The sequence below is a fragment of the Leptopilina boulardi genome, unplaced genomic scaffold, assembly GCF_019393585.1.
Source record: "Leptopilina boulardi isolate dan_hultmark-lab unplaced genomic scaffold, ZJU_Lbou_2.1 LbouV2_30, whole genome shotgun sequence".
NCBI classification, from domain to species: Eukaryota; Metazoa; Arthropoda; class Insecta; order Hymenoptera; family Figitidae; genus Leptopilina; species Leptopilina boulardi.
Genome location: NW_026137863.1, coordinates 1,007,812 through 1,031,346, shown reverse-complemented (window position 1 = coordinate 1,031,346; position 23,535 = coordinate 1,007,812). Strand labels below are relative to the sequence as shown.

The 23,535-nt window shown below is 26.2% G+C and overlaps 3 protein-coding genes across 7 annotated transcripts in view; 1 reads left to right on the top strand and 2 right to left on the bottom strand.

The window, feature by feature from the left end:
- The window catches only part of LOC127282472 (uncharacterized), a 241,720-nt gene that overhangs the window by 64,003 nt on the left and 154,182 nt on the right, over nucleotides 1-23,535 (top strand). Inside the window, exon 6 of the mRNA XM_051306726.1 lies at nucleotides 5,796-5,989. Coding sequence (XP_051162683.1) covers nucleotides 5,796-5,825 — 30 coding nt within the window. The 3' untranslated portion in view covers nucleotides 5,826-5,989. The remainder of the gene's footprint in view (nucleotides 1-5,795; nucleotides 5,990-23,535) is intronic.
- LOC127282469 (nitric oxide synthase-interacting protein homolog) overlaps nucleotides 1-23,535 on the bottom strand; it is a 181,257-nt gene that overhangs the window by 28,498 nt on the left and 129,224 nt on the right. The gene's annotated exons all lie outside the window — the stretch shown is intronic.
- LOC127282468 (adenosine receptor A1-like) overlaps nucleotides 1-23,535 on the bottom strand; it is a 79,677-nt gene that overhangs the window by 15,118 nt on the left and 41,024 nt on the right. The window lies entirely within an intron of this gene.

The following is a 23,535-nucleotide window of genomic DNA, read 5'->3' as shown; positions in this document are numbered from 1 at the left end:
AGGTCAGCATCCGCTGGACCAATCTAAAAGTGCGCCATACATTTTCTGTTCGAAACTTTTTCCCTATTTTATTGGCGGTATTCCGGAACGATTATCTCGCAAATTTAATTTTTCTAAATTTTTTCCAAATTTGTTTTCTAGTGTAGATCAGCATCCGCTGGACCAATCAAAAAGTGGGCCATACATTTTTTGTTCGCTACTTTTTGCTAAAGACTTTGGCGGTATTCCCGAACGATTATCTCGAAAATTCAATTTTTCGAAATTTTTTCATAAATTTATTTGAGTGTAGCTCAGCATCCGCTGGACCAATCAAAAAGTGCGCCATACATTTTTTGTTCGAAACTTTTTCCCTATTTTATTGGCGGTATTCTGGAACGATTATCTCGAAATTTAAATTTTTCGAAATTTTTTCATAAATTTATTTGAGTGTAGCTCAGCATCCGCTGGACCAATCAAAAAGTGCGCCATACATTTTTTGTTCGAAACTTTTTCCCTATTTTATTGGCGGTATTCCGGAACGATTATCTCCCGAATTTAATTTTTTGAAAATTTTTCCAAATTATTTTTGAGTGTAGCTCAGCATCCGCTGGACCAATCTAAAAGTGCGCCATACATTTTTTGTTCGAAACTTTTTCCCTATTTTATTGGCGGTATTCCGGAACGATTATCTCGCAAATTTTTTTTTTTTCGAAATTCTTTTCCCAGTTTTAGTGAGTGTAGCTCAGCATCCGCTGGACCAATCAAACAGTGCGCCATACATATTTTGTTCGAGACTTTTTGCTCAATTTTTTGGCATTATTCCCAAGTCATTATCTAGTAAATTTTTTTTTTCGAAAATTTTTTCCCAGTTTTAGTGAGTGTAGCTCAGCATCCGCTGGACCAATCAAAAAGTGCGCCATACATTTTTTGTTCGAGACTCCCGGGTTAAGACTTTGGCGGTATTCCCGATCAATTATCTCGCAAATTAAATTTTCGAAATTTTTAAAAAAATTTATCTGAGTGTAGCTCAGCATCCGCTGGACCAATCAAAAAGTGCGCCATACATTTTTTGTTCAGAACTTTCTTCTAATCACTATGGCGGTATTCCCGAACAATTATTTAGCGAATTTAATTTTTTGAAAATTTTTCCTAATTATTTTTTAGTGTAGCTCAGCATCCGCTGGACCAATCTAAAAGTGCGCCATACATTTTTTGTTCGAGACTCCCGGGTTAAGACTTTGGCGGTATTCCCGATCAATTATCTCGCAAATTTAATTTTTCGAAATTTTTAAAAAAATTTATCTGAGTGTAGCTCAGCATCCGCTGAACCAATCAAAAAGTGCGCCATACATTTTTTGTTCGAGACTCCCGGGTTAAGACTTTGGCGGTATTCCCGATCAATTATCTCGCAAATTTAATTTTTCGAAATTTTTAAAAAAATTTATTTGAGTGTAGCTCAGCATCCGCTGGACCAATCAAAAAGTGCGCCATACATTTTTTGTTCGAAACTTTTTCCCTATTTTATTGGCGGTATTCTGGAACGATTATCTCGAAAATTAAATTTTTCGAAATTTTTTCATAAATTTATTTGAGTGTAGCTCAGCATCCGCTGGACCAATCAAAAAGTGCGCCATACATTTTTTGTTCGACACTTTTTGCTCAATTTTTTGTCATTATTCCCAAGTCATTACCTGGCAAATTTTTTTTTTCGAAAATTTTTTCCCAGTTTTAGTGAGTGTAGCTCAGCATCCGCTGGACCAATCAAAAAGTGCGCCATACATTTTTTGTTCGAGACTCCCGGGTTAAGACTTTGGCGGTATTCCCGACCAATTATCTCGCAAATTTAATTTTTCAAAATTTTTAAAAAAATTTATCTGAGTGTAGCTCAGCATCCGCTGGACCAATCAAAAAGTGCGCCATACATATTTTGTTCGAGACTTTTTGCTCAATTTTTTGGCGGTATTCCCGAACGATTATCTAGAAAATTTAATTTTTCGAAATTTTTTCATAAATGTATTTGAGTGTAGGTCAGCATCCGCTGGACCAATCTAAAAGTGCGCCATACATTTTCTGTTCGAAACTTTTTCCCTATTTTATTGGCGGTATTCCGGAACGATTATCTCGCAAATTTAATTTTTCTAAATTTTTTCCAAATTTGTTTTCTAGTGTAGATCAGCATCCGCTGGACCAATCAAAAAGTGGGCCATACATTTTTTGTTCGCTACTTTTTGCTAAAGACTTTGGCGGTATTCCCGAACGATTATCTCGAAAATTCAATTTTTCGAAATTTTTTCATAAATTTATTTGAGTGTAGCTCAGCATCCGCTGGACCAATCAAAAAGTGCGCCATACATTTTTTGTTCGAAACTTTTTCCCTATTTTATTGGCGGTATTCTGGAACGATTATCTCGAAATTTAAATTTTTCGAAATTTTTTCATAAATTTATTTGAGTGTAGCTCAGCATCCGCTGGACCAATCAAAAAGTGCGCCATACATTTTTTGTTCGAAACTTTTTCCCTATTTTATTGGCGGTATTCCGGAACGATTATCTCCCGAATTTAATTTTTTGAAAATTTTTCCAAATTATTTTTGAGTGTAGCTCAGCATCCGCTGGACCAATCAAAAAGTGCGCCATACATTTTTTGTTCGAAACTTTTTCCCTATTTTATTGGCGGTATTCCGGAACGATTATCTCGCATATTTATTTTTTTGGAATTTTTTCGGAATTTGTTTTCTAGTATAGCTCAGCATCCGCTGGACCAATAAAAAAGTGCGCCATACATTTTTTGTTCGATACTTTTTTTTTGTTGTTGAAGAAACTAATTACCATATGTAAATATTTACGAAAGCATATATTGTATATGTACGGAAGAGAGAAATGTGTTTAAATATATTTACTCCAGTAGATAAGACAGGACTTAGAACAGACACATATAATACGACTTTTTTCGACTTTTTTTTTTTAACAAAAATACTTATTCTTTTTAGTATAAAAAATAATATTTATTTCGGGTTGTAAATAAATTGTTTGGAAATAAAAAAAAATTGTCATTGAATTTGCATTTCGTTTTAATGGAAATTGACAATATTGATACGATATTCTGAAAAACACTTACTATTATATGAGATATTTCATAATTCATTTTTTTATTGAGGCTATATTACTTTTTTTTCTTGAAAATTGTTCAATACCAAGTGTACTTAATGCAAAATTGAATTTCACGAAATGTTTTTCTGATATTCAAACAATATCCATAACAGGTTTTAATAGCTGTAATGATATTATTACTTTTTTTTTGTATTACTATATTTTTTTCGTCATAAATTTTTATTTCTATTTAATTTTGATTTGTATTATTGGATTATTGAATAATAAGAATTATAATAATAATAATAATAATAATAAAAATAATAATTATAAAATAAATACAATAGAAAATTTATAATAAAAAAATGATTTTGAAAAGAATTTTTACTGATAAGATTAATAATATGTTGATAATTATATTATCAAAAATTAAGTTTGATAAATAATTAAAAGTTCACTTTACGGATTATTTTATAAATAATTATTTTATTAATTAATACAATAATCTATGTAAATTTAGAAAAGATTGGGAATGTATAAATTTTTTGCTATATAGTTATATGCGGTTAGAGTTTCATTTTGTTGAAAATGATTATATTTATATATTATAATTGGCAATTTATTGTTGCGCGCAAATATATAGAAGATACGAGTACTCATATCCTTTTAGCTACATAATATCAGGTTGAGATATATGTAATTTTGTAACACGGAACAATAATTGTAGCTGACACACTGAATTATTCATGAAAATGAACATTACAGACAATTCTCTAACGAGAAAATCATTGGTTCAGATGTTTAAAGATATATTGCTTTTAACTAATTTGCGTGCTCATTTCTCATACAAATATTAGCATATGGTTCACATGATTTCAAGGGATTTTATTATTATTTTCAATTATTTTTTCTTTAATTTTTTATAATTTTATTAATATTAATATTAATATTATTTTTATTATTATTATTGCCGTTATTGTTGTTGTAAAATGTAAATAAGAGATAAAAATTCAAAAAGGGTACCAGGGACAAATGAATATATATGAAGATAAATAAAAGGAGAAATGTGTAAATTGGAAGAGTGTTGAAATTAAAAACATAGAATTTTCACAGGTCTCATAATTGGGAACGAAAACTTTACAAGCACTCAGCTTTTATTTCATTTACGACCAACACGAACTCTTCTCTTGGTTCTGAAAAAAAAGCTTTTTACTCATGAAATGTATATGTTTTCTGATTCTTGTTACAACACGAGAATAACACTGATGTAGCTTGCTTTCCATTATAGATTTAGTATATAAAATGTTCAGTTTTCTTTTTGCAGAAGAATTTTTTTTCTCTCTCTCTGTTTTTTTGACTTATAAATTATGAAACACTATTTTTATGTATATTCTTAAAAAATGTATTAAATATTTTTAGATTTCTAAATGTAAATTAATTAACTGTTTTATATTTTGCCAGATAAATTTCAATTGAATTAATTTAATTTTGGTTTTAAGTTTATAAGAATTGAGAATATATTTTTGATACAAAAAATAGTTGGATTTTAAAAAGTTTATAAACTAGTTATCATGAAAACCAAATGGGGAAATCTACTTGAAAAAGTTTTTTGTTATAAAGCGTGAAAATTTGTTTACAATATACAAAACTTTTATACTACCTAAAAGTAAAATGTAGTTGTAGTAATCCAATCTCATCATCCAATTTATATATTTATCCAGCTGACTTGTTTATTTTTCGAAAACTTCATAAATAAATTCATTTGTTATTTACAATGTTTAAAAAATAAAAATAGAGAAAATTTATAAAAAAAAAAATTTTTTTTAAATATTTGATTATATAAAAATTAATGTGCGAGATATAAAAAATAGTAATATGTTTTCTAAAAATACATTAAGTACCTATATACACATTATGAATAATTTTGTAAATCGACCGAATGCATTTTTATGCAAAGAATTTCTGAGGAAACAATAAAGACTCACTCGGTCTCCAGGTGCGTGGAATAAGCGGTTTCAAGGGACTATTATAAAACCTGTAAAACTGGAGAGATGAATATTTTGCTCCATATTCGCTCGAAGAAAAATGAATACTTGGAACTTTAAATTTTTAAAAATGAAAAATAGGTTTTTTTTTGCTATACAAAATTTTATCATAAAATTTCAATGAAACAAATAAAATTTTGAAACATATTTTATGATTTAATCGCAATTTTCCAAAATTGTTATCAGTTGATAGAATTTTGTTTTGTTTAGCTTAAAATTTTATTTTGATTTTTGATCAAATGTTAAATGATTCTAGTGCAAAATTTTTTTTGTCGTAAAACAAAAATTCTTTTTTGCCATAATACAATGAATTTAATTTAAAAAGAGAGAATACCAAAGTCATATATAAAAGGTATTATATATTTTTTTATCGCATAAATACATCAAAAGAATTCCATTTCATTTTGTTCCAATTTTCATCATACAAAATCAAATCCCAGTAATCGGTTTACGATTCAGTGAATGTAAATCTGAATTAATTCATCGTTTTTTGTCGGATGTGGTACGAAATAAAAATTTTTAACAATTTACTTGATAAAAATCTCATTCTAGCGCACAACTTTCATTATTATAAAATATGATTGATTAAAATTGATTAATTTGCATTTAATTAATAAATTCTTTTTTATAGAAGAAAGAGAATTTTTTATTTTTTTAATTAAAAATTGTTTTTTTGTTTCAGATGTCTATAGGAAGTGAAGTGTATAAGTGAAATGAAGTGTGGACTATGTTAAATGTTCATCAAATTCTAAAAATCGACCGAGACGTGAAATGTGGAGTCACCCTTTCAGTGTTCGCAGGATTTGTGAATAGCGTCCGTTCTCTTCTCGCACTATTCAAAAAAGGGGTTCAACGAATACGGACTTCTATTCAAAGGTAAGTGCTTATGAGTATATGTATATATATATTTATTTATATAGAGGACTTTCAAATACATACATGGCGTGCATTTCCTTTGAGGATGGCAATCTTTAATGTAAACGCTCGTTTTAGACTCTCTCTTTCTCTCTCCCTCTCTCGGTACGAGCGAACTCAATTATCTTCTGACAACATTTCTCCTAAATACAAGAGCTAAATAATCAAGAATAACAAAACAAGCAGTTTAAAACTATAGCCAACTTCCGGAATTGACATTTCCAATTTGCTACGTGCTTCAAAAAGCATTTTTTATTGAAAATTCTCTTTACGAGAGTTAAGTAAATTACAACTTATAATGGGAAAATTCAATGCTAATAATTTACAAACTAATTTCATAAATAGATTTTCTTTTTTTTTATGTATTGTTTTGATTGATAATCATTTTAACTGGAAATCAAAAAAAAAACAAAACAAAATTATTAATCATTACACTGAAAAGAAAATTTATTTAATTCAAATAAGCGCTACTTTATTAAATATTTACTTTAGTTAAATAATTGAATTCAAACTGTATTTGAACCAATAATTTCTGTATTTGAAATGCCATTTGAATAATTATTTAATGCAAATAAATATTTATTTGATAATAGTCAAGTAATCTAGTATATGAATTAAATAAATTTTTTCTTCAGTTATGTAGGAGAAATGAATATGGAAAATAAGCCTAGCGGTGGCGTCTTAAACTAAAATGTTCCCCTAGCGGTGGCGTCTTAAACTAAAATGTTCCCCTAGTGATGGCGTCCTCAACTAAAATGTTCCCCCCAGTGATAGCGTCCTCAACTAAAGCGTTCGATATTTAGAAATTAATCCAAAGTAGACAAATAAAATGATTTTGTTTATTTGAACGTTCAGAACTAATTTTTTGTCACGGAAATTTAGAAAATTAAAAAAAATTTAAAGAAAAAAGTCAATTATTAACATTTTTCAGTCATAGAATATTTATTCTTTTAAAAATATTTTTAGTTTCTCGTATTTTTTTTTATATATTTATTGATATTTTAAATTGAAATTTTTTTTTTTGGAGAATTTTTTTTTGTCACTTTAAATATAAAGAGTTTTGAATTTTATGTCTAGAAAGATCTTTCATCATGTTAATTATATTTTGAGACTCCTTCGGAGAGCCAAAATAGCGTTGAGAATTCAATTAAAGTGGATTCGATATTAATTGAAAATGTTATACACGAAGGTTATATCACTTTGAAATAGAATTATTTCTCATAGCCAAAATAGAGAATTTATATTATGTATGATTCAAAATATCAATTAGCCTTTGTTCTCTCTATGGAATAGAGAGAAGTTTCATATTAAATAAGTTTGTAGTAGAAGTTGCATTCTATATATATATATATATATATACTATTAATTGAACTGAAGTATTTATAGAATTTCGTATATGAGCAATTATGAAAAGATTACTAGAATATAAAATTATAAATGGTTTTACAAAAAATTGTAAAGTCTCGAATTTTGTTTTCTTTTTTAAGTAAATGATGATGATAAAAATGTATTATTGTAAAATTTAATTAAATCGGACAAGTGATGGTTGCACTCGCACTAAAATTTAGGGTTTCCTGGTTGTGCAATCATTGGTAAATTATTTCTTTATTAGTGTTGTATTTTAGTTGTTAATTCTTGTAAAATTATTATTGGTAATTTTTTGCATGTAGTGTTTAATTTTAATTGTTACCAATAGTTGTGAAATTTTTGGTAACTTTTTTTCTATAGTAGCGCTTTATTTAGTTGTTGCCAATGGTTGTGAAATCATTGGTATAATTTTTTTTTAGTAGTGCTTTATTTTAGTTGTTACCAATGGTTGTAAAATTATTTTTTTCTGTGGTAGTTCTTAATTTTAATGGTTGTCTTTTTTTCTTTAGTAGTACTTAATTTTAGTGATTGCCAATGGTTGTAAAAATTATTGGTAATTTTTTTTTCCTCTGGTAGTGCTTAATTTTAGTTGTTGCCAATGGTTGTGAAAACGTTGGTAATTTTTTTTGTATGTAGTGCTTTATTCTAGAGGTTGTCAATGCAATTTTTGTTTATATGCCAAATAAATTTTGACGGGTGTACGGAACCATAGATTTCAGTGCAAGTCCAACTTGCACTTGTCGGATTTTTCTTATTCTCCAACATTGAATTCGATTTTTTAAAATTGCTTACAATAAAAAATAAATTTTTTAAACAATCTTATTCTTTCCTAAAAGAAATAAACAAAATTTTTGAATTATTTTGAACAAATAAACCTTTGAAAAAATACAGATATAAAAAGATTCATAAGAGTTTCATAGCAGAGGTAGCAATTTTTTTTTTTTTTAATTTCGATTGAAATAATTAATAATTGGAAAATTAAAGTAATTTTGGAATTGTACCTGCATTTTGAGCTTTATGTTTACATTATAAAGGTTACCATAAGCCGAAGGTCATAAACATAATGTAGTTGTAAAATCTCAAAGATAATTAAATCAGTTACTATTCGTGTATTGACCTGTTTAGACGTGATCAAAAGTGAATTTTAAAAATAAATTTTGAAATTAGTTTCGGGAGTGCTCGAATCTTTTAATTCGCGAACGAGAACAGAAGTGTTTTTTGTCATTTTAGTAAAAATATTCTATTCCGGAAGTGTTGGAAATTTTTTAAACCAGCATCACATCGGTTGCAGTCAAAGGTTAGACTTATTTTTTTTTAAATAATCAATTATTTTTCTACTAAATAATTTTTTTTCATTGTGATTTTAAAAAAGTCTAGTTGGTAAAACGATTTATTATTTTTTTTATTCTACATGTAAATGAAAAAGAGTTTTATTAAAATTTCTGAGATTAATCAGAAAATTCTTTAAATCAGTTCAATGGAGGAATTGCTCATGCAGTTTATAAATGCGTATAGCCGTGTGAGAGACAGAAAGAGAGAGAGAGAGTGTAAAATCGATAAACTTAGGCGCAGCAGCAGTTGATTCGATGAAATTCGCTTGTCTACTTAATATTAAATAATAAATAGTCGGGTGTGTACTCATATTTATTTTTTGATTGATGTGCCTTCGTTTTCTGATTCATTGGACAACAACTTATATGACAGCTGCATTCAGCCATATATATATATATATATATATATATATATATATATATATATATATATATATATATATATATATATATATAGTTTGATATATATCCTAGAATTCTGATTCTGTCAATCATTTTTCATCTGTCAATTTAAAAAATAAAAAAAATTCCATATCTTCTTCTCTTCATGTTCCTTGATTTGCAAATTTTTTTGCTTCAGTGCAATTTTTGACTACATTCACATTTCAATCATTTTATAATTTTTTATATTTCCGTTTTCTTTTTTTTTTTTGCATTTTGTCTTTTTTTATGTAGGGGTACATTTTTTTTTCTAAAAAATGCATGTTTAAAATAATTTGACTCAAATACTCGATTACTTAATTATCAAATAAATATTTACTTGAACTAAATAATTTTTATTTGAATTAAATAAATTTTATTTGAACCAATACTTTCTGTATTTGAAATAAATATCATTTAAATGAAAATTATTTGGCTCAAGTAAATATTTATTTGATAATAGTCAAGTAACCTATTATTTCAATTAAATAAATTTTTTCTTCAGTTATGTAGGAGAAACGAATATGGAAAATAAACCTAGCGGTGGCGTCTTAAACTAAAATGTTCCCCTAGTGATGGCGTCCTCAACTAAAATGTTCCCCCTAGTGATGGCGTCCTCAACTAAAGCGTCCAATATTGAGAAATTAGTAACCGATTATTTAATTCATTTACTCGATTACTTGACTATCATCAAATAAATATTTACTTGAGCCAAATAATTTTCAATTAAATAGTATTTAAAGCAATAATTTCTGTATTTGAAATAAATACAATTTAATTAAAAATTATTTGGCTCAAGTAAATATTTTATAATAGTCAAGTAATCGAGTATTTGAATCAAATAAATTTTTTTTCACTGTATAAATACAAAATTTTGATTAGAATTTATTTTTCTAAGAAAACAATGTCAATTTTTATAAAACTATGACTGCTTTTTATTATTGTTATACAATGATAAATGATAGTCAGTATATTTTGGACAAATAGGATTATATTTTAGTAGGTACTTTAATGTCAGGTTTTAATATAAAAAATATCTTTTGTCTTTGAAATGAAGATAAGTAGATAAAATATTTCTTTCGTTTTAGTCACGTCTTTAGAAAAAAAAAGTATACTACTTTTAACCACAATATTTTTTAATAAATTAAAATTTATTTAACAATATATTTTAATAAATTAAAATTTATTTAAAAATATATTTTATTTTAGAAACAAATTTTAAGAAAATATTTTTAAAAAAAATTTAGTATATAAAAGTGAACTAAAAAAGACGTTAAGTCGTTCGTGTAGTGTATTCATAAAAAGAAGAAAAGAAGTTAGATTTATTGTTCGATAGTATATGACCATTTCGCTAACAAAGTAGGACACGCAGTCGGTACATTGTGGTTGGCCTTTCACGAAAGATGCAACAAAAAAAAATGAGTGCAATTCACCTTGAGACTACGTATACTATATTTCTTCCAATGACTTTTGTATATGTATATCAAGAGTTGTACTATATATTATAGTGTGATTTTTATATAAAATATATAGTGAATTTCATCTCATATTTCATTGATCAAAGTTCGCATTTCAATTGACGTTGAAAATTCGTACCTATATATATATATATGGCTTCTTGAAAATTCATTTAAGGGGAAATTAATTATAAGTTTGAATCGAGTGGAATAACACCTCTCAAGTTTATATCCAACATGATGGCTAAAATTATTAATTAGAAAGTTCAGTCAAGTGTATTTACAAATATATATCAACTTTTTACACTTCATTTATTAAGTTTAATTGATTTTCGTTTCTAATTTGAATTTTTCTTTCTGTTTTTATATGTTCCGGATCCTCTTAAAAAAATTTTTTTAATCTCATTTTTTTTCGTTTTTTAAACACAGAAAAAAGTGGAATTAAAAAGAAATTTTTTTTTGGGGTTCCGGAACATAAAAATCACTTAACTTTTAATATACTTTTTATTTACATTTTTATGTAGAAAATTCGTTTATAAAATACATAATATTAGTTTGAAATAAATAAACTAATTGTTAAAAAAAAATTTGGAGATATTTTTTTTATGGAAATAAATAATACTACCGTTTAAATTATGTAGGAGAAATTTTTTTTTTGTTAGTTGTTTGAGCTATTATATTAGTTATTATTTATAATGTTTTTCAGTGAATTATCTCTAGGCTAGAAATTTTTTTTTTTTTAATATTGAAAGTTTTATTATTATTTTTGCTTTTTTTTATTATTAACCAATTTGGGAGTATTCTTTCATTTGAATCGCGTGACTAATAATTCTTTTATGAATATTGATTTTATAAAATTCTCATGCGAATGATGAGAAATTGAATATTTATGAGAAGGTGGACTATTCACAGGGATTATATCTAGTGAATGGACATCGTGTTTAAATATAACATATACACATGTTAATAATGAATATTATGTATTTTATGACACGAACGTATAATCTTACAAATTATCCCAATTTCCCTATAATAATACACCGAAAAAAATAAAATCTCCAAATGAGAAGAAAATTCCGCTCATAAATTATTTTTACATTTTATTTTCAATATACGAATATTCATCTACAAAAAGGAGGATTTTTCTTCTTTATTCGAGAATATTTTTATTAAATGATAACTTTTAATATTTTCTCTTTGATTGAATTTATTCATTTGCATTTAAGATTTTTTTTCTATAATTGAAATTATTCCTCTCAAAATGAAACAAATTTATGCTGTAAAAAAGATTTTTATAGTTTCATTTTGTTTTGTTGCGCGCATCTTCAAACTGTTTGAAAAGTGACAGTTCAAAATAAAATGGACAACGAGCTGAAAAATCAGTTATCTGAAATTGTACTTTCTACATTAATTATTTAATTAACAAATTTTTCACTGAAAATTAAGGTTTTAATGTATAAAAAATTATTTCTATTCATATTAAAAACTGTGATAAATTTATTATAATTTATCAACAATGCGATCTGTTTAACCACTATTTTTTCTAGGGTTAGAATTTAATAATATTCAAATCAGAATTGATTATTTCATCAATTTGACCTCTACACTATTTTAAAAATATATTTACTTTTATTTAAATAATCCATTAACTTTTTTTCACTTGAATACTGAGCACTTTATTTTAAAATGAACAAAAACTAAAAACATTTTTAACAACCTGAAAATCTTTGGTACTTTATTGTATAAAAACTCAGCTCGTGTTTTCGCCGTCTATATTTTTTCTCCAAAAATGGTTCCTTTCATTATAAATTACTTAATCCGAGTAATAACGAGTAAATTAAATCATAAATTTCTTTTAACCCTGTAAAGAAGGTTGACATTTCTGAATTTGACGTAAGTTTGAAACAAGATGAATAAATCTTTATTTGAAATTATTCCTCTCAAAATATAAAAGAGGAAAATCCTCTCAATTAGATATGAAAACTTTAGTGCCCATATATAAAAGGAAAAGTTGCTGCAAAAGAAGAGGAATCCTCTAAATTTGAGAACTTTTTTTTTTCGGTGTATATAATAGTTTCTACTGAAATTGTAAAATTTTGAATAGTTTTTTTTTTACAATTTGTCAAATATGTTTTGTTTTTTTTAATTTTGTAATTATAGAAAAAAGGTATTAATTACATGTGTAAATTTTAAAATTTCAATTAGAATTTTATATTTTTTTTTTTACTTGGGAAGTTTTGAATGTAATAAAAAAGGAAGAAAATGAATTTTAAGAGAAACGAAAATCAATTTAATGGTTAATCCTGTTAGGAAGAGTCAACACGTACTTTAGTCCATGCGCGAGTTCCTAATTTTATTTACAATTGATTGATCCAATTTATTTGTCGTTCTACTCAATCCGCAATAAGGAATCAATAACAAACACTTTATAGAATCCGACGGGTCTAATTGATCAAGTTTTAGTTCCCTAGTTTCGAGAATAATTGAGATAAAGTGAGAGAGAGAGAGAGAGGACAAGATAAACTTTATATACTTTGAAGAGAGAATCAGACAAAACCACACAAAGTAGTTATGATTGTTCATGGTTTGTTGAGAGATCTTTGAAAAGGCGCGTGAAAGTAAAGGAAAACGAAAATTGAAATTTAATTGGTGTCAGAGAGAATGAAAAAGTAATATATATAAATTTTTTTGGTTTCTTTTAATTCGCAAAGGAAAAACTTTTTATTTGTTTGTTGTAATTAAAACTGAAAAGCCTCTGAGAATTAAAAGTATATATATATGTAGTTTTGCACACTTTGACTTTTGAAAGTTTAATTAATTAATTATATACTTTTATAAATGTGACTATACGTAAAGTTGATGGGGAAAAAGTTAAACTTTCGAATAATTGTATGCAAATTTAAGTAATTTTTTAGTTGGAAAACTTTGATAAAGGATACAAAAAAATAAATATTTAAAAAAACTCAGTTACAATTTTTGGCTAAATATTTTTATATTTTTTACAAAAGTAGTGGAAAATGAATTAACGAAAAAATTCTATATTTTCTTTGAAGTAAAAAATTTGTCATTTTTAGTTGTAAATAAGAAGTTTTTTTTTTTTTTTTAATTTTTTAAATAAAATAAATTATTTCATTGTCCAGTGCAAAATAAACATTAGGAAAAGGGTCACATTTTTCTATCTTTATAATCAGTAGTGAAAATAAATTTTAGTCAAACATGAAGGTTTAACTTCTGAATTTTATGGTTCCAGTAGTAAAAGTCAGGATTCAGGCAGACAATGTTTTAAATTCTTGTAATTTTTGTTTCAGTGGTAAATAAGTTTAGTTTCGGACAGTACGGTTAATTTTTTAGTAGCAGTCAGACTTTACAAATTTTTCTAAACTGTTAAGTACACTGAAAAAAAAATTATTTTAGTCGAGTAAATATTTACTTGAACCAAATAATTTTCTTTTAGTCGAGTAAATATTTACTTGAACCAAAAATAATTTTTATCTCAGTCAAATAAATATTTACTTGAACCAAATAATTTTTGAGTCAAGTAAATATTTACTTGAACTAAATAATTTTTGAGTCAAGTAAATGATTTTTGTTCTAAGTACAGAAATTATTGGTTCAAATACAGTTTATTTAATTTAACTATTTGATTTGAAAAACTATTTGGTTCAAGTAAATATTTATTTAATAATAGTCAAGTAATCGAGTAATTAAAATAAATAATCGATTACTAATTTCTCATTATTTGTCGCATTAGTTGAGGACGCCATCACCAGGGGAATACTATAGTTGAGGACGCCATCACTAGGGGGAATACTTTAGTTGAGGACCCCATCACTAGGGGAATATTTTAGTTGAAGACGCCACCGCTAGGTTTATTTTTCATATACTATATATTCGTTTCTCCTACATAACTGAAGAAAAAATTTATTTAATTCAAATACTAGATTACTCGACTATTATCAAATAAATATTTACTTGAGCCAAATAATTTTCAAATAAATGATATTTATTTCAAATACAGAAATTATTGGTTCAAATAAAATTTATCTAATTCAAATAAAAATTATTTGGTTTAAGTAAATATTTATTTGATCATAGTCAAGTACAAGATTATTTGAATCAAATAAATTTTTTTTTTTAGTATAGTTGTCGCATTTTTCTTTCATTGTTTTGCAAAAATTTTTTTTTTCAATTATTTAATAATTGTAAAATTGCATTTGAGGAAAATATATTTTTTTTTTCTCATTTTTTTTAATTTTTATAAGTGTACTTTACATAGTGATACAAATGCTGTGTAAAGTTTTATTATCTCTTCGTAATTTCGGTTCTTGTTACTGTGAGCAGTGAAACGTATGAAAGCTTATTTCCGTACTTTCTATATATAGTGTTTCAGTATTGTTTCATACAGATATATATTCTTCCTATTCTACTTTTCCCGAGATATTTGACTTCAGTGCAATTACAACATGCGCGCTTAGGAATTTGTAAGGGGAAGTCTTCTCTCTCTCTCTCTCAAGGGGAAGAAATTTTGCCCTTATTTACCAAGATATGGAAATTAATACCTGTTTAAACTTATAGCTGTGTGTGAAAATTAGCTTAATTATATTTAACGTAACAGAAGTCATTCTATTTTCTTCAATTATTCCCCCAAAAAAAAAATTAAATTAAATTACTCACAAAAATAATAATTATTCCATAAGAATTTTTAATTTAACCAAATTTTAATTTTAGGAAATTTTTATTTTACGAAATTTAAAAAACAACACCTATTAAAAAAAAGAATTTTTGTGTTAAATGAAATTGAAAAAATAAAAGTAACTTATTTGAAAAAAATGTTGGTTTTAATGAATATTAGGAATAATAGAAATGTAGGAGTGAAAATTTGGATAACATTTTTTTTTTTTTGAGTTTATAAAAAATTTTGATGATAATTAAAATTTTTTTTTTGATTACGCACCTGTCGCATTATAGTAATCCTCGCTTTGGTATCATGCAAATTTAATGAGTAGAGGTTGAAAATGGGATTTAAGGCGACGAGAATGTGGTTGCCTGCTGGGAAAATACTCTCATTACTGAGAGTGCTGCTTTGCTTTATTCACGATGGAACTTGAAATGAGGCATTTTACCTTTCTATCTATATTTTTTTTTCACCGGTTTTTAAACATAAGTATTTTTACTTCTTTTTGGAAATTTTCTTTTGATATATCACTGATCCAGAAATAATTCTAAAAATCTATTTGGTTTATAATATAATTTTTTATAAATTCAACAAAAATCATTATCCAACTATTATATATATATATATATTTTAAGTAAAAAATATATATTTACAAACTTTTCATAGAACAAAAACAATTCTCTGATATAGACTTTTCTTTGATAAGAGAAATATATATATATATACCCCTTGTAAAAACTTTTCTCTCATTTTTATTTTTCAATATTTCATTCGTTCCTTTCAAAAGACATCAACTTTAATATTGGAGGAAATAATAAATTTCTACGTTTGTTATGCCTCTATTCGTTCTGCGGAAAAAAAAAAAAAAATTAGAAGCAATGTGATGGGAATTTTTTTTTGAAAATACGTTTTTTAAACAAACAAAATTTTTTTAGAAAAATTTATTTATTATAAATAAATATTTTATAATTATGATCGATTATTTTTAATTAGATAAAAAAATATATATGTAATAAATTGTTTTCGTTGAGATTTTAATTCGAAAAAAAAGAAATTAAAAGAGATCATTTTAATTTTACACTCTGTCTACCCTTGACTGTATACTAAGACGACACTCAACGGAAAGTGAATGCTCCTTGTGGAAAATTCTCTCTGGCATCTTCATTTTTAGTCTCTACTTGCCTTCTTTTTTTTCACACCATTCCCCTAGCATTTTTTTTTCTTATCCACATGGATTTCTTTAACTGGAAAAAAAAAGTTACTAACTCAGTATTAGTATGCCTGTGAGAATCAAACGAGAAAGTGTTCCTCCTTAATGTAATTTTTATATTAACGCCTTTACAAGTCCTCTTATATATATATAATCAGAAAGAAAAAGAATAATTTAGAAGAAAATCTTCTTTCACTCGCGTTCACTTGGATAAATTTTAATCAACATAAAAAGAAAAAATTAATCGAATAAAAAATGTACGTTTTTGTAAATTAAAATTTTGTTATTTATTTATTGTAACTTGCTTTTTCAAAGAAAACCACATAAAATTATCGTAATTTTTAAATTAAAATTTTAACTCTGGCGGGATTCGAACGCAAAGTGTAAATTTAATTCGGATATATAGACCCCTTTAACGACTGTGACCAACGACGATTTTGTTTAGAAAATTTAGTTTGATAGAATCAAATAAATAATTATTTGATAGAAATAAATATTTATTTGATAATAGTCGATTTGAACCAAATAATTTTTTTTTTAGTGCAGAAAGAATTGAATTGTCAATAATATTAGGGAAAATGATGTGTCTAAAGCATTAAGTGTTTCTGACGCAATACAGGAATTTACTGATCAAAAGGGTTCACTCTGCTGTTGGTGGCAAGGCTTTAATTATTATTCCTGATTGTCGTGAAACACGTAGGTTGTTAAATAGCATTTTCGATTAGGCTTTCTATGGGCGGATTTAACTTTGATGGCACAATATTGATTCTCGTCGTCGAAAATGTCAGTTGATTGTTTGGAGGAAAGACAAGAGACTCTACAGGTAGCTCACTTGCAGTATAATTTTAAGAATTGAGTGACAAAGTAATTTGCAAATTTTATTTCTCCCTTACGTGTACTTAAATTTCTTTTCTCTCTCTTTTTTTTCTCTCTCTCTCTTTCATCATGGGACTTAAACGTCGCGTACGCATATATATTTTATCGTTTCGATCATAAATAAACACATAAAAGTGATCATTTAACATAATGAACCAGCAGAGTGGAAACGCCAAATAGCTGAAGTACTATTCCCCAAACTCGACTATATATATATATAGTACTAAATGGCTTTTAAAATTGTAATCGTAAAAAAAATTTAAGGCTCATATACATTTACCTAACGCACTATTTTTTTTTTGTTTTTTTTTTCATTTTTATTTTGTTTCAAATGAAAAACTCATTTTTACGTAGTGAATTTGAAAAAAAAAATTGTCAATTTACCACAGCCTATATTGCTTTAGAACTGAATCACTTTTTTTTATTTCTTCTTTTATAGACCTGTATAAATATCATTTTTAGAGTTCTTTTGTAAAATGTCAATCTGCGAATTTTATGTATTTTTCATGGTCTACTTCTCTTTTTTTTCACCCTGAAACACCCCCCCTCTCTTCTTTCCACGTGTGTAAAAAGGAAGACTCGAGGGTTGAAGAGAATTTATGGAGATAAAAATTTTATATGGAAAAATATTGTTTTTTTTAAAAAAAGAAAGTAAAATTATTTTCTTCGGTTTTTTGTATGTGAAAAATACAAATTTATTAGGTTGCATTTGATAAATTTTTCTTTGATAAATTCTTCTTTGATACAAAGAAAATTTATTTGTTTCAAATAAATTATCTTTGATTCAAAAAAAACTAAATGATTAGTAAGAATATTATTATTTGAATCGTTGACTGATTTTCTGCTTTGCAATTAGTTATTTAATACTGATTCAAATTTAAAGAGTAATATGCTCTTAATTGAAAAGGAAATTTTTTTAAATACTCTATTTTTATTTTTCTTCCTTTAAAGTGAAAGTTAATTAAAAAAAAAAATTTGCAAAAGTTGATGCGACGAAAGGATGTAGACAAATGCATCTATAAAATAGATTAAAAAAAGGATGTTATTGATGTTATAATAAAACGAAAATGAGCTTATCATGCCACACATTCTCGACCAGTAATTGCCAGTACCACGTGATTAACTAACCACTAGCGCAATAAATTAGAATCCATGCATGCGCGCATACATCTGTATTTGGACCGGGTGTGTGTGGTGTGAGATTAATGGATTTCTAGTTGGTAATTGGCAATGTTGATCATCATTTCATAAATATTATCAAAAATGATAAATAGTGTGATCGAATTAAAATTTTTCCCCTTTATTTTCTCTCTCCATTCCTTTTTTGTAAGGTAAATGTTACATTTTGCTCTACATTTTAATTAGTGAAAATTTCTACTAAATTTTAATAAAATTTTTTGAAAAAATAAAATTACCGACACAGAAATCTACCTTACCTACTGATGGTAACAATTTAGAAAAATGGAAATATAAAAATTTACTGACATAGAAATCTACCTTACCGACTAATAGTTAAATGTTTTTTTTGAAAAAATGAAAATATAAAAATTACCGACATAGAAATCTACCTTATCGATTGGTGGTAAAACAGTTTTTTTAAAAAAGGAAAATGTAAAAAATTGCCGACATAGCAATCTACCTTGCCGACTGATAGTAAATGATTTTTTCTAAAATTTTCAAAACTGTCTTACCATCAGCCGATAAGGTAGATTTCTATGTCGGTAATGTTTATATTTTCATTTTTAAAAATCTGTTTTACCATCAGTCGGTAAGATAGATTTCTATGTCGGTGATTTTTATATTTCAAAAAATCTGTTTTACCATCAGTCGGCAAGGTAGATTTCTATGTTGGTAATTTTTTATATTTTCATTTTCCAAAAAACTGCTTTACCATCACTTGATAAGGTAGATTTCTATGTCGGTAATTTTTTATATTTTCATTTTCCAAAAAATCACCTATCTCGGTGATTTTTATTTTTCCAAAAATCTGTTTTATCATCAGTCGGTAAGGTAGATTTCTATGTTGGTAATTTTTTATATTTTCATTTTCCAAAAACTGCTTTACCATCACTTAATAAGGTAGATTTCTATGTCGGTATTTTTTTATATTTTCATTTTCCAAAAAATTTCTTTATCGTCAGCCGGTAAGGTAGATTGCTGTGTCGGTATTTTTATAGTTTCATTTTCTAAATTCCCTTTTTTCTTTAGTTTTTTTGTATATAATTATTACTTTTTAATAATAATTATTAATTTTCATAAATTAGTAATCACTAGTAAAATATATTTAGTTTAGTTGGTAATTGGCAATGTTCATAAATAATAATATCGATATCGCTAAACCAATTAAAAACGGATATTACTTTTTTTTCTTTTCTGCAATGTAAATGTTCATTTTTAATCGTCTCGGAAGTAGAACTTTCTTATTGGTAATGTTTTGCTTTTAAGAAAATGAGTACAGGATTTTTTTTGTTTTTTTTTGTTTTTTTTTTTAATTTATAGTGTAAGTGGTTTCGTCGTCAAATAATAACGGCAAATACACACTTGACATATAAATGTCGTTATACGACTATTCCAAATGGAGCAGAAAGCACTAAAGTAAATAGGAATTTCAAGTCATTAAAGTTCCATTTTTCATGACACATAGGAGGCGCTCCAGTTTCTCTCTCTCTTTTGCTGTCTTTCTCTAAGCATCTCCTTTTATCTTATTGCACGCGAGAGGAATTATTATTGTAGAGGACATGCGACTCTGTTGAAATTACTTTGTCGTAAAATTTAAATAAAACATTTTCAATCGACTTATCTCTTCATTAAATGCAAGTGCACATACATTTGTATCCAATTCCGCGTGCGCTAGTGATTTTTTGCATCTAATCTCACTATCAGGAGAATTAAAAAAAAAAATAAACAAATTACGTTATAAATTTGTAGATCCATGTTTTATGAATGAACACGATTTTCAATAAAATATATTTAGTTCTTAATTTTTTTTTTTAAATATGATGACTCTTGTAATGAAAAATTAAAAATTTTAATTAATTATTAATTTATTTTAATATTAAAATTAGTAATTTGAGACTTTAATATAAAAATAATTTTGGGGGATCGAACCCAGGACCCTTGGGACCCAAGCCTTGTACTCTGTCCACACAGCCACTTTCTTTTATCAAACTTTTATAATACTTTTTAATAATTTTCATGATAATTTAATAATTTATTAAAGTTCTTTATTTTAGGAACGTATTGTGTATTTTCTTTAATTTTTTTTCTCAATGTAGACAATAAAAATATATCGTGAAAATAAAAAAAAAAAAATTTTCTCGAGCTTTCGAAGATAGCACAACTTCAATAAGATTCACTTTTTATTGCAACCGTTCTATCCATCTTGATTAACTTTTCCTTAAGTTTGATGAGAAACCAACAAACAACCTGACTTGATTTTTAAAGGAAACAAATCACGTTTCAAATAGTTTTTCTCTTTTTTGATATACATAGTTCGAAAACCATTAAGTGTGTTTACTTCTTCAGGGTAAAAGTGATGCACTCTTTAATTAGACAGTGAAAATTTTTTTTAAATATTTTGCGGCGGTTATTTTAGAATATTTATTTTTGAATTTAGTATATTTTACTCGTAAATTCAAAAGTTGAACTTTTTTTGAATTTAATATATAATTTTATTTACTAATAATTTGATATTAATTTAATTTAATATTGTATTACATGTTTGTGTGCCGGAAATCCGTTCAAAGCCGAAAGGCACAAACTATGAATAATAAATAATAATTTAATATAACATAATTGTTAAATAATTATTTAAAAAAAAAGTATTGAATTATATATTCTCAATTGTAGAATTTTTTTTTAATGCAGATTGAAATTTTCACATATTATAAAAATAAATCGCATTTTCGTGACGTTTATTCTTTAAATATTTTTTTTAATGATTTGTCCCTCATTTATCAATTCGACTGGGGAAATAAATCAAGTGCGCTTAATATTCGGAACTGAGATTTATGATGGCAACTGTTGGAATCCGGGAGACACAGAATTAGAGAGATATACGCGTTCGCGCGCGCAAGAGAGAAAGAGCTTTTTGCGATGAATAATTGAACATTTCAAAATTTGTTTTAGAGAAGAGGTCGTGCTTTAATTATACAGAGTTGAGATCCTAGAAGGAGACTTTAAAACATAGACTTTCTCAGTCACGCCTGACATGACAAGGAAAGTCTAACCCTAATCTTACAGAACGAAATTCGTTTATGTTGGGTCACGCGAGGTTCTGACGGTTCAGAACTCAGAGGTCGACGCCGCATCTTTCCGGGTATTCTCATCTACACGCGGTTGTAATTAAAGATGAGGTTTTAATGTTTGCTCTTTAATTCATGGCATAACAATTATGCACCAAGAGAGAGAGAGAGAGAAAAAAAATATTTTTCTTTTATGAAAAAATATTTATTTTTTTACCAATAGAAATTTTATTTGCCCTCAAAAAAAAAAATGTTTATTTCGTATAAGTTCAAATAAAAAATTTGTTTGTGCTAACAAAAATTTTTATTTAAAATGAAATACAAATTTTATTTGTGACAAAAAAAAAATTTTTTATTTAAAGATTGATTCGATGCTTTCGAGGTTTTTATTTTTAGAGAGATAATTGGGTGAAAGGCATATATTGTTAAATATTTGTTGACTTTGTGGGGAACAATAAACTTAAATTAAATACGGGATTAGCCAAATTGTACTGGATTCTTAACTTCGTTTAAAGTTTACAAAGTTTAAACTCAAAAACTTTTCAGTAGAGAAACTTTTAAATATGTTAAAGTTTTTGAAAATTGGATTTTTAGAGTGCTTTTCATATACTATATATATATACAGGAGTTAATTTGATATGGAAAAAAGATGAAAATAGGACTAAATATAATATAAATATATTTATGTAATTTTCTAAAAAAAAAATTTTTTTTTATTTAAAAATAAAATTATTTGTTCATTTTTTTTTACAATACTTTTAATTTTGTATTAAAATGGAAATTTTTCTGTTTGTTTCAGGTATGGTGATATTTTTTCAATTGGATTTTATAATATAATAAGGTAGGAATATATTATTTAAATTTATAATAATTTTCCGGAAAATTATACATATATGGTATATATAATTCTGTCTGATGTACGATATAATATATTTCTCATGGGATTTGAATCGGAAATATGTTTCTCATATGATATGCATTGTACCCTTATGGTGTAATTGAGAGTCAAAGCTGCAACTATCATCGTCTAATTTTGATTCGAGTTTTGATAAGAGGAAGCAAAATTACTTGTGTTCGGGAATTGCTATAGTTTCTGAATTTCATGCTTTGAGAGATATATACTTCTCTTTGGAAATTGAACAACTTTAATAGGAATATAACAATCACAATATTATATCACAAATATATATTTTTATTTATTGAAACAAATATAAATATTTATTTTGTGACAAATTATTTTTTTTTTATTTAAATCAAATATATTTTTTTCTCTGAATGTAAAATAGATTATATTCTATTTTATGAAACATATTGTTTTTAGACAAAAAAAAAGAAAGAAAAAACCGGTTCCATTAAATGTGTGCGGTTTGTAATTAACAAATTAAAGTTCATATTCATCCCTCTCAAAAACATATAGAGTGGAATGTATATATATAATATAATGAAACAAATTTGGTGAAAGCTCTTCACTTCGATGTACATATTTTAATTATAGTTTCATTGTTACACTTTGAGTGTGCGCTTTTATTAGAGTTAAAAGCATTCAAGCTCGAGTAAATAACAAAAACAAAAGTTGTAGATTTTCCGTGAGCTGGTACGGTTGGCTTGCGTGCATTCTAGACATCCAGCTACTCTATATGTATAGTGTTTTAATCTTAATTAAAAGGAGGTGAATCATTAACGCTTACCACAGACATAGACAACGCCCGAAAATTTCATCTATATATATGGTATAACATGTTCGAAAACTTGCCCCAACCCAATTGCACAATCAGCTCTTCAACTATAGGGTTCTCTATTATATATGGGGCAAAATTTCTCAAGTGATCCAATAGCAAAAATGGGAACATTGAATTTTTTTTAAAAATTATAACTATTTTATAAAAGGATAAAAAAATGTTATGTTTTCTTTTGAATGATGGCATT